The 12,515-nt window shown below is 44.7% G+C and overlaps 1 protein-coding gene across 2 annotated transcripts in view; it reads right to left on the bottom strand.

Annotated features, from left to right (window-relative positions):
• Nucleotides 1-12,515, bottom strand: part of LOC144502907 (sodium- and chloride-dependent GABA transporter 1) — a 105,976-nt gene that overhangs the window by 8,932 nt on the left and 84,529 nt on the right. For both annotated transcript variants that reach the window (XM_078227320.1, XM_078227319.1), the window contains exons 7-12: nt 10,794-10,918; nt 10,391-10,503; nt 6,008-6,148; nt 5,192-5,291; nt 3,192-3,292; nt 285-455 (exon numbers count right to left, since the gene is read on the bottom strand). In XM_078227320.1, the coding sequence (XP_078083446.1) occupies nt 285-455; nt 3,192-3,292; nt 5,192-5,291; nt 6,008-6,148; nt 10,391-10,503; nt 10,794-10,918 (751 nt within the window). The remainder of the gene's footprint in view (nt 1-284; nt 456-3,191; nt 3,293-5,191; nt 5,292-6,007; nt 6,149-10,390; nt 10,504-10,793; nt 10,919-12,515) is intronic.

The following is a 12,515-nucleotide window of genomic DNA, read 5'->3' as shown; positions in this document are numbered from 1 at the left end:
TTGCTTGTGAGTTTGTACGTGAATCATTGCCTCTTAGTGATGAGGTAGCAAGGAGAGAAAATACAAATTTTATACAAATCCAGTTTAAATATGTTTCTTTGTGTGTGTAATTTTAGTCTGTAATGGAAGGTGGATAACCTGATACTGTTGCAATGGTACAAATATTACAGTATTAGTTCAGTACTATGCAACATGGTAGAAACAGCAAGCCTTGATCTTCAAGGGAATGGCCACATATGCAGTGCACTGAAACCATCTCTCCATTCTCCCTCCCTCCCTCTCACCTGAATAAATGAGCCTTTGTTAGTATACAGGGTGTGTGCAGCTCCAAGAGGGATCCAGATGATCGAACAGAGGGAAATAATCCAGCCAAGGCCCTCAGCCCAAGCTGGATAGGTGTATGTTTTACCATATCGGGCAGGAGTGTAACGGATTATGCTGGAAACAAGTATAACCTGTAAGAAATCAACACACAGGGCATTAGAGACTTGTCTCCAGGCTATTCATTTAGAAAAAAAATATATAATAATTCTGTGAATACTTTAATCTATTTTAATGTCCATCAGAGTTCCATTGACCTTCGAAAGCAGTGAGATGCTGGGCTAGTTCTACAGATATCACTGTCTGTTAGCATGTCCAAGTGGCCATTCTCTACCTGCAGATTATCCTTTCTCCCCAGCAGTCACCTGATAAACTCGTGGCCGTGGATTCTACGAAAGAAATTCTAAGTGCCGAACGAGCAAGGAAACGGGTGAGTTTGAAAATGCAATCTTATGGCACAATACAAAAAAAGTGCCAGGCTGCAATTCTCGCCAGCATTAGGGGGGTGGCGGGGCGGGGGTGGCGGGGTGGGGGGGGGGGGGGGCGGAAAGAGAGAAGAAACGACAACTGCTGAATTTGAGGGGATCTGCTGGGTTCCCCCCCACCCTGCCCAACGGACATTGGACCCCCTCCACCACCCCCCCCCCCCCCCTCCCTCCCCATGTCGCCAATCGCCCTCTATGTAGGCTTCTACCAAACCCCCGCAACGTCACCGTTTACCTCTGTCTGCAGACTTCTTCCTCCCCGATCACCGCCCCTGCAAAGTATCCCTCCATCAGCACCCCTGCAGAGTTCCCCTTGCCTCTCCCTTCCTCCCCCGCCCCACAGCCTCTAGTGATTCTCGCTGGAATGAAGCCTCTGGATTCGTGACTTGCCCAAACCTGCCTGCAGCTGAACTCCCTTAACAAGCGGGAGCTCCATACAAGCTCTAACAATGGGCACACAGGCAGTCATGCCAGGAAGATGGCACCCCAGAAGAATTGCACCAAGGCTTACTGAGGGAGGACTGGGCTGTCTGTCAGACACAGTGGAGGGGAGGAGGGACACGTTATTTCCCTCCCTGGATGGGTGACGAGCCAGGGGTCGGCTTGGCAATACGACCTGAGGCGGTGGCAGTCAGTGCCTGTGCACTGGCGCATAGGACCGACCGCCAGTGCCGGAAGAAAATTAATGACCTAGTTCGAGCAGCAAGGGGGGAGTATCCATCCTGTCCTGGCATCGGTTCCATATGTCATGCCTGCAATAACCATCCACCCCCTGACACACCCCCAGCTTTCCAGCACCTGACCCCATAGCATCTGCCTCCATCGCAGGGCTTTTTAATCCACCCATCCTAACACTGGTGCATCTCAAGGACAGTGGGATGAACAAGGTGGCTTAGATACATCCATGCCACCAGACGTTGGCCGGGGTCCTCCAGGTCCCGGCTCTCAAGGGAACGTCTGCAAAGAGCATCACAGGCCACAGTGCGTGAAATGCAGCTGTCCGCCTCCACCATTGTTGTACAGTCGTTCCCCCTCATTTACCTTAATGACCTTGTTGGCGAGATGTCACACCAGCGAGGACAATACCTGCTCCGTAGACATTGGTCCTGACCACTGGGTGTCTCTGTGGTGCATTTTAAAAATATGTTTCAACCGGTCAGTAGAGTAAAACAGCTAAGCACAAATACTTCCTTTTTCCCTCTTCTTCCACCCTGGTTGAACATTTCAAGGCTTCTCTGACCTGCTGCTCCTATTATCTGTCATGATCCCTGTCCTGGTTCCTACGTGACCAACGTCCATGGTTTCTTGTGCCACCAGTGTGGTCTGAAACTTCATCCCGCCTACTGTTACCTGCTTCTGGCCTTGGCTTCCCAATGTGACTGACCCACCTGATCCCCTGCTGCCCATCATCAGCTCACCCCCGAAAAAGAACCATGTCAAGGTCTTCCTCATTGTTTTGCCACTCTGTAGCACGAGCATCATTTCACACTTGAGCGTTCAAGGTTCTGATGAAATGTCCAAGTTGTAAACTTGTCATTTCTCTCCTCAGATGCAGTGCCTGATTCGCTGAATGATCTAATTTTTATTTCAGATTTCCAGGGTCTGCAATTTTTTGGGTTTTTGTCTCACTCTCCCATTGGAGACCCTAACAGCCTCCTTTCTCGAGAGGCTACGCTGAGGCTTAAAGAAGAATCTCACTTCCTTGTTTTGACTTAAGCCCAGGGCCTTTTGTTTGAAAACATATAATACTTTTTTAAAAACAAAATTGTTCACAAACATTTCTCACATACTGCCAGATACTGAGAAATGTGAATCCAAGGTTGATTGGGTTTCTGTCCCATTGATTTTTTTTTTGTATAGGAACATTGCTTTCAAATAGGTATATTTAGAAATAAAATCAGAGTCCTATGATATACATGGAACTATGATTGCCATTTTGTTATACAGACGGATGCACTTTATGCCTGGTTCCAGCAGATAGTCACCACAGCGTTTTAAGTTTAAAACTGTGAGGTCAGGAGGAGCAACCACGTTCCTCCGAGTTCCTGAAAATAATGTGGATTTCTGCTCCCAAACACTCGCCCTCTGGATCTACCATCACCCGATTCTGTGCTGGTCTGGAACCAGCAAACAGTAGCATGATGCCCACAATGTGCCAGAGGCACCGTTATGTGGCACAGTCTCCCACTGGGTGATGGGCAGATGCACTCCAATGGCCAGTCACGTGATAGTCAAAATCTTCCTCCGGTTGTCATCAATAGTCAATTTCACATTGAACAATATCTCCCAGGGATCCCGGTAAGTGCAGTGGTTTAATTTCTCTCTACTTCAGCAGGAGACCCCCGCGGGTGGAAAAAGAATGATTAGAAAAGGTAAGTTACTCACTGTAACAAGCAGCGGAGAAGCAAACCACCAGCACAATTTGAAAAAGAGATTTGGAGAAGATCCCAGCATTTCCTTGTAGTTGGCGGATAATCTGCGGACACCTGCAATAGGATCAAACACCGGGCCCAATGAGTCTGTTATTCTATAAACAGACCTTGTCTTATAAACAGTATTTTGCCTTAATACAGGATGTGTGCAGTCAACTGAATTTTGACTAAGCCTAAATATTATTAAGACTCAGTCAGTCATAGACTAAAGTTAATTTTATTTATTAGTCACAAGTAAGGCTTACATTAACACTGCAATGAAGTTTCTGTGAAATTCCCCTAGTCGCCACAGTCCGGCGCCTGTTCGGGTCAAGATCGAAGATAGAAACCCTACAGTGCAGAAGGAGGCCATTCGGCCCATCGAGTCTGCACCGACCACAATCCCACCCAGGCCCTACCCCCACATATTTACCCGCTAATCTCTCTAACCTATGCATCTCAGGACTCTAAGGGGCAATTTTTAACCTGGCCAATCAACCTAACCCGCACATCTTTGGACTGTGGGAGGAAACCGGAGCACCCGGAGGAAACCCACGCAGACACGGGAGAACGTGCAAACTCCACACAGACAGTGACTCAAATCGGGAATTGAACCCGGGTCCCCGGCGCTGTGAGGCAGCAGTGCTAACCACTGTGCTACCGTGCCGTCCCCACTGTGCTACCGTGCCGCCCAATTGTTACCCTGTTTACGCAGGAGAATTCGTGGTGCCAGTCACAATTTGCCCCCGAGAACGTTCTCATCATCTGACACCATGAATAGTGATGGTGAATTGTGAACAGTAAGAGTCCTCATTTCAAATCACATGAAGGGGAGGATTATACCAAAAGTTTCACCGCTCCCAGACTGCCTCAAAACACAAACTCTGAAACTGATATGGGGGTAATTCAGAGGGAAGCAGTAAAAGGAACACAGACCTCTCTCCCTTAACTGTGATTTCAATCAATGAAGTGTGAAGAGACACGTCACAACATTAAAGAGGAAATCAGATATGGAGCAGGAGTTGGAAGAGTTAGGAGAGGCGATTGAACCATGTTCAATAAGCAGGTTTTGCATGAGTAAAGTATATGATACAATGTGATAAATGCATTCCAGCTGCAGCCTGGATGGATGAAGACCAATGTTCTCTCTAAGCAGCGCTAGTGCACGACTGCACAGAAATCGGGAACATACTGCGCAATGCAACTCGCTGGTGGTTCACAGCAAACAGATGCTAGAGGGAACATTGATGAAAATTCAGCTGCTGACGTGGATGGAGAGAAGGGACCAACAGTAAGAAAAGTTAGGGTGTGAGCTGGGGAAATTAGGCCATTCATGAATTTATGGATAATTGAACTTTTGCATAGATGAGTTTGTTACAGGATGACTAACAACAAAGAATATTTTGCAACAACAAATTTCTGGATGTGACTGAATATTATGGGATCCCTTATTTATCTTTCCATTTACAGTGCCTGAACCTGCACACCAGATTTTATTTTGCACCAATGACATTGCGCTCTCCTGCCCCCCCCAACCCTGAATTCAGCATGTGACTGCATTTGTGGAATAGCCCCTGGAAAATTGGAGGAATTAAAAGAAAGAAGAATAAAGACTTGTAATTATACAGCACTTCTAATGACCACTGGACATCTCAAAGCACTTTGCCGCCAATGAAATATTTTTGAATTGTAGTCACTGTTAGCATAGGAAACTTGAAAATATGGTTGTGTATTTGAAATTTTGAATTTTTGGGAAGAAAAGGGTCCATTACTGGTTCCAAGTTAATGAAAAGTTAATTTGTAATTGATCTGAAGTCTCTGCACTGATAGGCCAAGGAAAGAAACAACAGGGCAAAGAAAGCGGATGTGGTAGAGGATAAGAATTAGATAAAGGAAGAGGAACGGCTTGCACAACAGGGAGATAAAGGTAGCAGCAATCAAATAAATGCTGGCAAGGCAAAATGAAAACTGTACCATAAAACCAACAAATGGCCACAACTTCAAAGAAAGCCAGGAACATGAGAGAGACGACAGCTGTATAATGATCCATCAGTTGGAATAAATAAATTCCACCCTTTAAAAAAAAACACGTAGAAGTTACTTAATTATCTCCAGCTTTACACAGTGTGCACATCTCATTTTTAAAAAGAGTCCTGAAGATCTGAAGGACACAATATAATAATAAAATAAAATTCTGGAAATGCATAATAGGTTCACCAACTCTGAAAAGACAAAATGCTTGGGTGTAGATCTGTCCTGATGGATCTGCCGGATATTTCCAGCATTTTCAGTTTTTAGTTCCAATTTCCGATGTTAACTGTTTCTAGCTTTTAGTCTGGATGTCAGATAATTGTAAAGCTTGATCGCCATGCATCATCAACCTATCCCCAAGGTCCTGTTTGGGAATTTACAGGGAATGTTGACAAAGCAGCTCCCAGAGGCTCAGCACAACTTGTTACAATGTGGTGCACAGAGTAGGATCCTCTCAGGTCTAATTCTGGGTTGGTGCTAAACTAGCTGATCTTAGGAAATTGTGCCTTCCATATAAACAGCATATAGCGATAGGAGAGACCATAGCATCCAAATAATACAAGGGAACCAAGTTACAATTCACGGGCTATGTTATTGATCTTCCTATTTATAATCATTGACTACACTATTTACTCAAACTGGAGTATTAGATGGTTATGCCTGCCTGCTGGATAAAGATCATGTACAACAGCCAATTCTGATGTGATTTCTGTACACGTCTGTTTAAAAAATGTTGTAGCAGAAAGAAAAGGAGGGTACCTGTGTGACGTTGGGAATCCCAAGCATGAAAGCAACAAAACAGACAACAAGAACCACAATCTCTTTGCGTTTGAGGAATTGAAGCAAATTCTTTCCCCAGGCATCCATCAGACTGGTTACCATCACCTCCACCATGGCAAACTACAAGAAAAAAAAGGATAGAACAACAAAAATCACAAACACAGGATCAGTCTGGCTGCCATCAGGAACACACATTGCAAAGAAGGAGCCTGCATTTCATTTAAAGAGTCTGCGGAGTCATAGAATCATGGAAATTTACAGCACAGGAGGCCATTCAATCCATTACGTCGGTGTCAATTGAAAAAAAAAACATCTATCCTACTCCCACTTTCAAGCTTAAAATCCATAGCTTTAACCCATCTTCTAAAGGATAGAGGTCCTTCCTATCCACTTCATTCAGGCCCCTCAATTTTATATGCCTCAAGCAAATCTCCCTTCAACCTACTCCATTCCAAAGAAAGCAACCCCAGCCATCCAATTTTTCTTCATACCTAAAATTCTCCAGTCCTGGTAACAAACTCATAAATCTCCTTCCTAGGCTGCAAGATCATCCTTCCTGCAATGTGGTGACCAGAACCATACCCAATATTCCAGTTGCCACCTAACTAGTGTTCTACTCTTATTTTCTATGCTTCAGCTGCTAATAGGAAGACTCTTGCATGCTTTCTTGACCACCTTATCTACCTGTCCAGCTACCTTCAGGGATCTATGGACATGCTCCAAGGTTCCTTGGCCCAAGCTTTTCGGCCCACCTGACCAGTCCATTGATATTGTCCTGCAGACTACAGCTTTGTTTCTCATCATCAACAATGGCCAATTCTTGGCTCTCTTCCAGCTATCAAAATCCACTGAGTTTCAGCTGCCCACCCTTGACAACATGTACCTAGTCACCCAGTCGTGGATGAAATAGTTTCTGCCGTCAAGCCATCATACATAAAGGATGCCTATGAAATTCCACAGTACACAAACATGGCCCTGAAAAGCTAATTTTATATTTGTGGAATGTCACATTTCTCTGCAAGGATAAAACATTTTTTTCAAAAAAAAAATGTATAAAGTTTGTGTTTATTTTAGCTTGTAACTTATTCCAATTATAATCATTTATGTCACAATTTGAAAATTTGAATTAAAAGTGAAGAACAATATAAGAACTCTTTGAAGAGGGAATCAGCTGTGGAGGCAGAGATCTGGGGACAGAGGAGGCTCTGGGCAGAGACTTGATACTGGACCATCCTGTGTGGGCAAGGTAAAAGCATCAGGACTAAAAACGGTGTCATTTGCTGCAAAATGCTGATAAACTCTTGGCTCATTATCAGGGCAACTTCGCTCAAAAGGTACTTTGCCTCACAAACATTAAAGGGAAGTGAAGAATACTTGTCACTGCAATTTGACGCAGCAATGTTCAGCAGCAGCAAAATGTTAGACGTGATTGTGCTGGTTAATTATTAGTTAATTTGGTGAGCTGGTAACTACAGGCTTCAAGTCAGTGATAACTGGGAGCAGCATCCATTTGCCCCCATGCTGGTCAGGTCCAGAGCTTTGCAGCTCAAGGCTGGAGGAGTGAGTATTAATAATAGACGGAAGTTTGATTTTATTCTGCATTCGGAGCCGGGGAGTGGTGCTGCACAACTTGAATCAGTATCTGAAAGCTGTGTGTTTATCATTTGCTGCTGAAGAACCTAGACCTATTGGTTCAGACATTTCTCACTGAATGACGGCTACCTGCAAATAACGTCCAATACCCTTTGTGTGGCTGCATGTTCATGAAACGTTGTGATTTTTTTTCCCCTCTCTCTCAGATCCACTTTTCACAATTCCAGTCAATGGTCTCTCTCGTCAGGAAGGCAGTCAAATCCTGTTCCTTTATGTTCCAGACAAGATGGTGTGGAATTCAGCCATACACACCAGAACAGTCCAATTGGCTCCCAGCCTGCTCTAATAGCCAATAAAATCATGGCTGATCTGCTTGTGGCCTTAACTCCACTTCCCTGCCTCCCCCATTACCCTCGACTCCCTTGTTGTGCCCTTTAAGGGCAAGATTGTCCATCAAAACTCTTCCAACTTGGCCTTGAGTATATTCAATGACGCAACGCCCATTGCTGACTGGGGGAGGGAATTCCAAAGGCAAACCGTCCTCAGAGAAATAGAAATCCTCATCTCTTTCTTAAATGGGAGACTCATTATTTTCAAACGGTACCCCCTAGTCCTGGATTCCCTGGGAAACATCCTCTCAGTTTTTACCCTGTCAAGCTTCCTCAGAACCATGTGTATCAAAAATATGATATCTCATTCTTCTGAACTCTACTGAGTATGGGTGCAACCTACAGGACAGCCCCTTCATCCCAGAAATGAAGCCTAGCGAACCTTCTATGAACTGGCTCCAATTATGTCCCTCTTTAAGTAAGGAGACTAAAACTACACTGGTATGGGGCAGTCACACAGGGGTTGTTCCTGCCATCAAAGTACAGCACAAGAACAGACCCTTTGGCCCACCAAGCCTGCGCCAGCACATGATGCCTTTCTAAACTAAAGACCTTTTGCCTCTACGTGGTCTGTATAATGTTGCTATTGTATCTGCTTCTACCACCTGCTCTGGCCCCGCATTCCAGGCGCTTACCATCCTGTGTGTGAAAAATGTAGTTCTTATTTTACCTTAATTCTATGTCTCCTGGTAATTGACATGACATTCCTAGCCTGGGAAAAAGACTCCGACTGTCCATGCCTCTCATAATTTTGTAAACTTCTATCAGCTCGCCCCTCAGCCTTCAATGTTCAAGTGGAAACAAACCAAGTTTGTCCAATCTCTCCTCATGGCCAATACCTTCCAAACTAGGCAACATCCTGGTAAACCTCTTCTGTGCCCTCTCCAGAGCTTCCACATCCTTCTGGTAGTGTGGCGACCAGAACTGTGCCCATACGCTATGCCCCGACTGATGAAGGCAAGCATGCCATACACCTTCTTGACAACCTTATCCACTTATGTTGCTACTTTCAGAGAACTATGGACCTATACTCCTGGATCCCTCTGTATGTTAATGCTTCTGCCATTTACTGTATACTTCCCTCTTGAATTTGGCCTTCCAAAATGCATCACCTCGCTTTTGTCCAGATTTAATTCCATCTGCCATTTCTCCGTCTAAGTCTCCAGTCTATCTAATTCTGCTGCAATCCTTCTCACTACCTGCAGCTCCCCCAATCTTTGTGTCATCCACAAATTTACTAATCAGACAATCTAAACTCCTCCATATCATTTATATATATTACAAACAACAGGGGTCCCAGCACGGATTCCTGCGGAACACCACCGATCACAGATCTCCAGTCCACCGCTACTCTCTGTGTACTATGACCAACAGTAAGAGTTTTAACAACACCAGGATAAAGTCCAACAGGTTTGTTTATCACATTTCCACTCCATCTGACGAAGGAGCAGTGCTCCGTAAGCTAATGATATTTGCTACCAAATAAACCTGTTGGACTTTAACCTGGTGTTGTTAAAACTCTTACTGTGTTCACCCCAGTCCAACGCCGGCATCTCCACATCATGACTACTATGACCAAGCCAGTTCTGTATCCATCGCACCAGCTCACTGCGGATTCCATGTGATTTCACCTTTTGTATCAGCCTACCATGAAGGACCTTGTCAAAGGCCTTGCTAAGGTCCATGTAGACAACATCCACCGCCCTGCCCTCATCAATCAGGGCATGGTGGCACAGTGGTTAGCACTGCTACCTCACAGCACTAGGGACCCGTGTTCAATTCCAGCCTCAGGTCACTGTCTGTATGGAGTTTGCACATTCTCCCCTTGTCCTCAAGGGTTTCCTCCGGGTGCTCCGGTTTCCTCCCACACTCCAAAGATGTGCGAGTTAGGATGATTGGCCATGCTAAATTACCCCTTAGTGTCAGGGAACGAGCAGGGTAAATACGTGGGATTAAGGGAAGAGGGCCTAGGTAGGATTGTCAGTGCCGGCTTGATGGGCCGAATGGTCTCCTTCTGCACTGTAGGGATTCTATGAATATTGAATGCCTTGGAACTTGCAGGTTTACTGTGTGAATAGTTCAGTGCGCTTGGTGACTTGCCCTTCACTAGTTGCCAGATTTAAACAATTAGAAAAGATTGCTAGAGTTTTGTGGGCAGTTTCCTTTAGAACGGTGGCAAGCCATCCTTGCTTTGCCACTGGTTGCAAAATCTGGGCCATTATTATGACATAATGGGGTTGCTTCTGTAACTCAAACTGCAGACATGTACTACATATGTCCAATTGCATTCTGAATGTTGTTATGCTTCCTACTCTTCCATGCACTGACTGTACAGTTCTGTGCCCTTCTGTCAACTTTCTGATCACATTTGCCGTCTTACCTGGCTGTCCACACCCAAGCAGAGAAGCATGAAGAAAAACAGTGAGGCCCACATTGGTGCAATGGGCATGGTGACAAATGCTTCCGGGTAAACAACAAACACCAGTCCTGGGCCTGAGTAAGGGAATAAGACATGAAAGTACATTAGTTAGAAGATTGTCCAACAGATATTAGCCAGTAATGTGTGACTACTACCTGTTCTGCTAGTCCCCATTCTAATTTATTCAAGAATTTTTCAGGGACTGGCATAAATCACTATATAACCACTGCTCTGTCCCGTGTATGTTACCATTCTAATTGGATAGGAAGGGGAACAATTGCAATTTCAATGTCTTACTAGGGAGTTTCACTGCATCCTAAGGAGTACCCCACAATGGCCCTAGCTTCACTGAAATGAAACCTACCATCAGTGGCGATGTCCTCGACAGGTAGGTTGTGCTGGTGGCCCATGTATCCAATTGCAGAGAAAACCACAAATCCTGCAAAAATACTTGTGGCTGAATTTGTCACTGCAACAATAAGAGTGTCTCTAGGAAGAGGGGAAAAAACAAAGATGTGTAAACATAAAAATTCACAATGCAATGAAACAAAACATCAATTAAAAAATAATTTGATATCCAGCTCCTAAGTCAGCATGTTATATCCCTTTATATATGCATGGCAATTTAGGCCAGAGGTCACCTATATACAGTCACAAGTATTATTGGGTCTCCCATGAGGACACTATATCAGGGAGGAAAAATGGAGTATAAATTGACACTACATAGTCAGGGAAAATATGCATTTTGCTTTGAAATGTTCCCTTTACCCTCCCTCTCCTAAAGCCAAGGTAGAAATTTATCCTGTCTCAAAGAAAAGGTTAGTTTTAAAAAGAGCCAAAGGATCTTGAGTCATTATTAAATATTTTACTCTCAGGGAGTAAGAGGTCTTTGTTCTTGCACCATTGATCCCATTATAACCGATGTAGCACTAGCCACTGATGCATCCCCAATTCCTGGACCATTGCAAGCTCCAAACTAAACATATAAAGCAATTTCAAACAGTGAATCAAAATAAATTAAGATAGAACCTTTCAGAGCCTTAGGACATCCGAGAGCACCTTACAGTCAATGAAATACATCTATTGTAATGTTGGGGGAAGCGGGTGGGTGGCGCATAGGGCAAGGCAGTGTTCGCAAGATGTGTTCAAAGACAAGTTACTGGGAAACAGAATCTCAAGAGTGAGCGATTTCAGGGGGGAACTGGAATTCAGCTGTTTAAAGCTCTAGTTAGACTGTATCTGGAGTACTACTTTGACTGTTGGAGCTGCACGTCAAGAATATACTAAATTGCAGGGGTCACAGCGCAGATACACTTGAATGGCACCAGGGCTTAAAGGGTCAAATTGAGGACAGGACATGTAGGCCAGACTCTCATTCCCTGGAGGAAAGTGGATTAAGGGTGATATAATGGAAATGCTTAATTGATTATAGGATTTGACAAAGTAGATGAGAGAGAAGCTATTTACTCTGGTGCGCAAGTCTAGAACAATGGGGCATGATTGGAGCTAGGCCATTTAGTGGTAATGTCAGGAAGTACTTCTTCACACAAGGAGTGCCAATTTACTGTGTTTTGAAATGTAACTGAATTCACAATTCTTCCCATCAAGAGAGAAATCTGCTTAAAATCTTTTAACCCCTTGTCTCTTGCTCATTCTCTCAAGCTCACACCAGTGATACAGTTCCTTAAATCCCAGCTGGCATTTTTTTCCTCATGGGATGAGAGAGTTCATAGATCATAGAATCCTACAGTGCAGAAAGAGGCCATTCGGCCCATCGAGTCTGCACCAACCACAATCCCACCCAGGCCCTACCCCCATATCCCTACATATTTTATCCACTAATCCCTCTAACCTACGCATCTCAGGAAACTAAGGGGCAATTTTATCATGGCCAATCAACCTAACCCGCACATCTTTGGACTGTGGGAGGAAACCGGAGCACCCGGAGGAAACCCACGCAGACACGAGGAGAATGTGCAAACTCCACAAAGACAGTGACCCGAGCCGGGAATCGAACCCAGGTCCCTGGAGCTGTGAAGCAGCAGTGCTAACCACTGTGCTACCGGGCTGCCCCCGTTGCTGGCAA

The sequence above is a fragment of the Mustelus asterias genome, chromosome 13 (assembly GCF_964213995.1).
Source record: "Mustelus asterias chromosome 13, sMusAst1.hap1.1, whole genome shotgun sequence".
NCBI classification, from domain to species: Eukaryota; Metazoa; Chordata; class Chondrichthyes; order Carcharhiniformes; family Triakidae; genus Mustelus; species Mustelus asterias.
The sequence above is the reverse complement of the archived record's forward strand: the minus strand, read 5'-3'. Positions and strand labels throughout refer to the sequence as shown.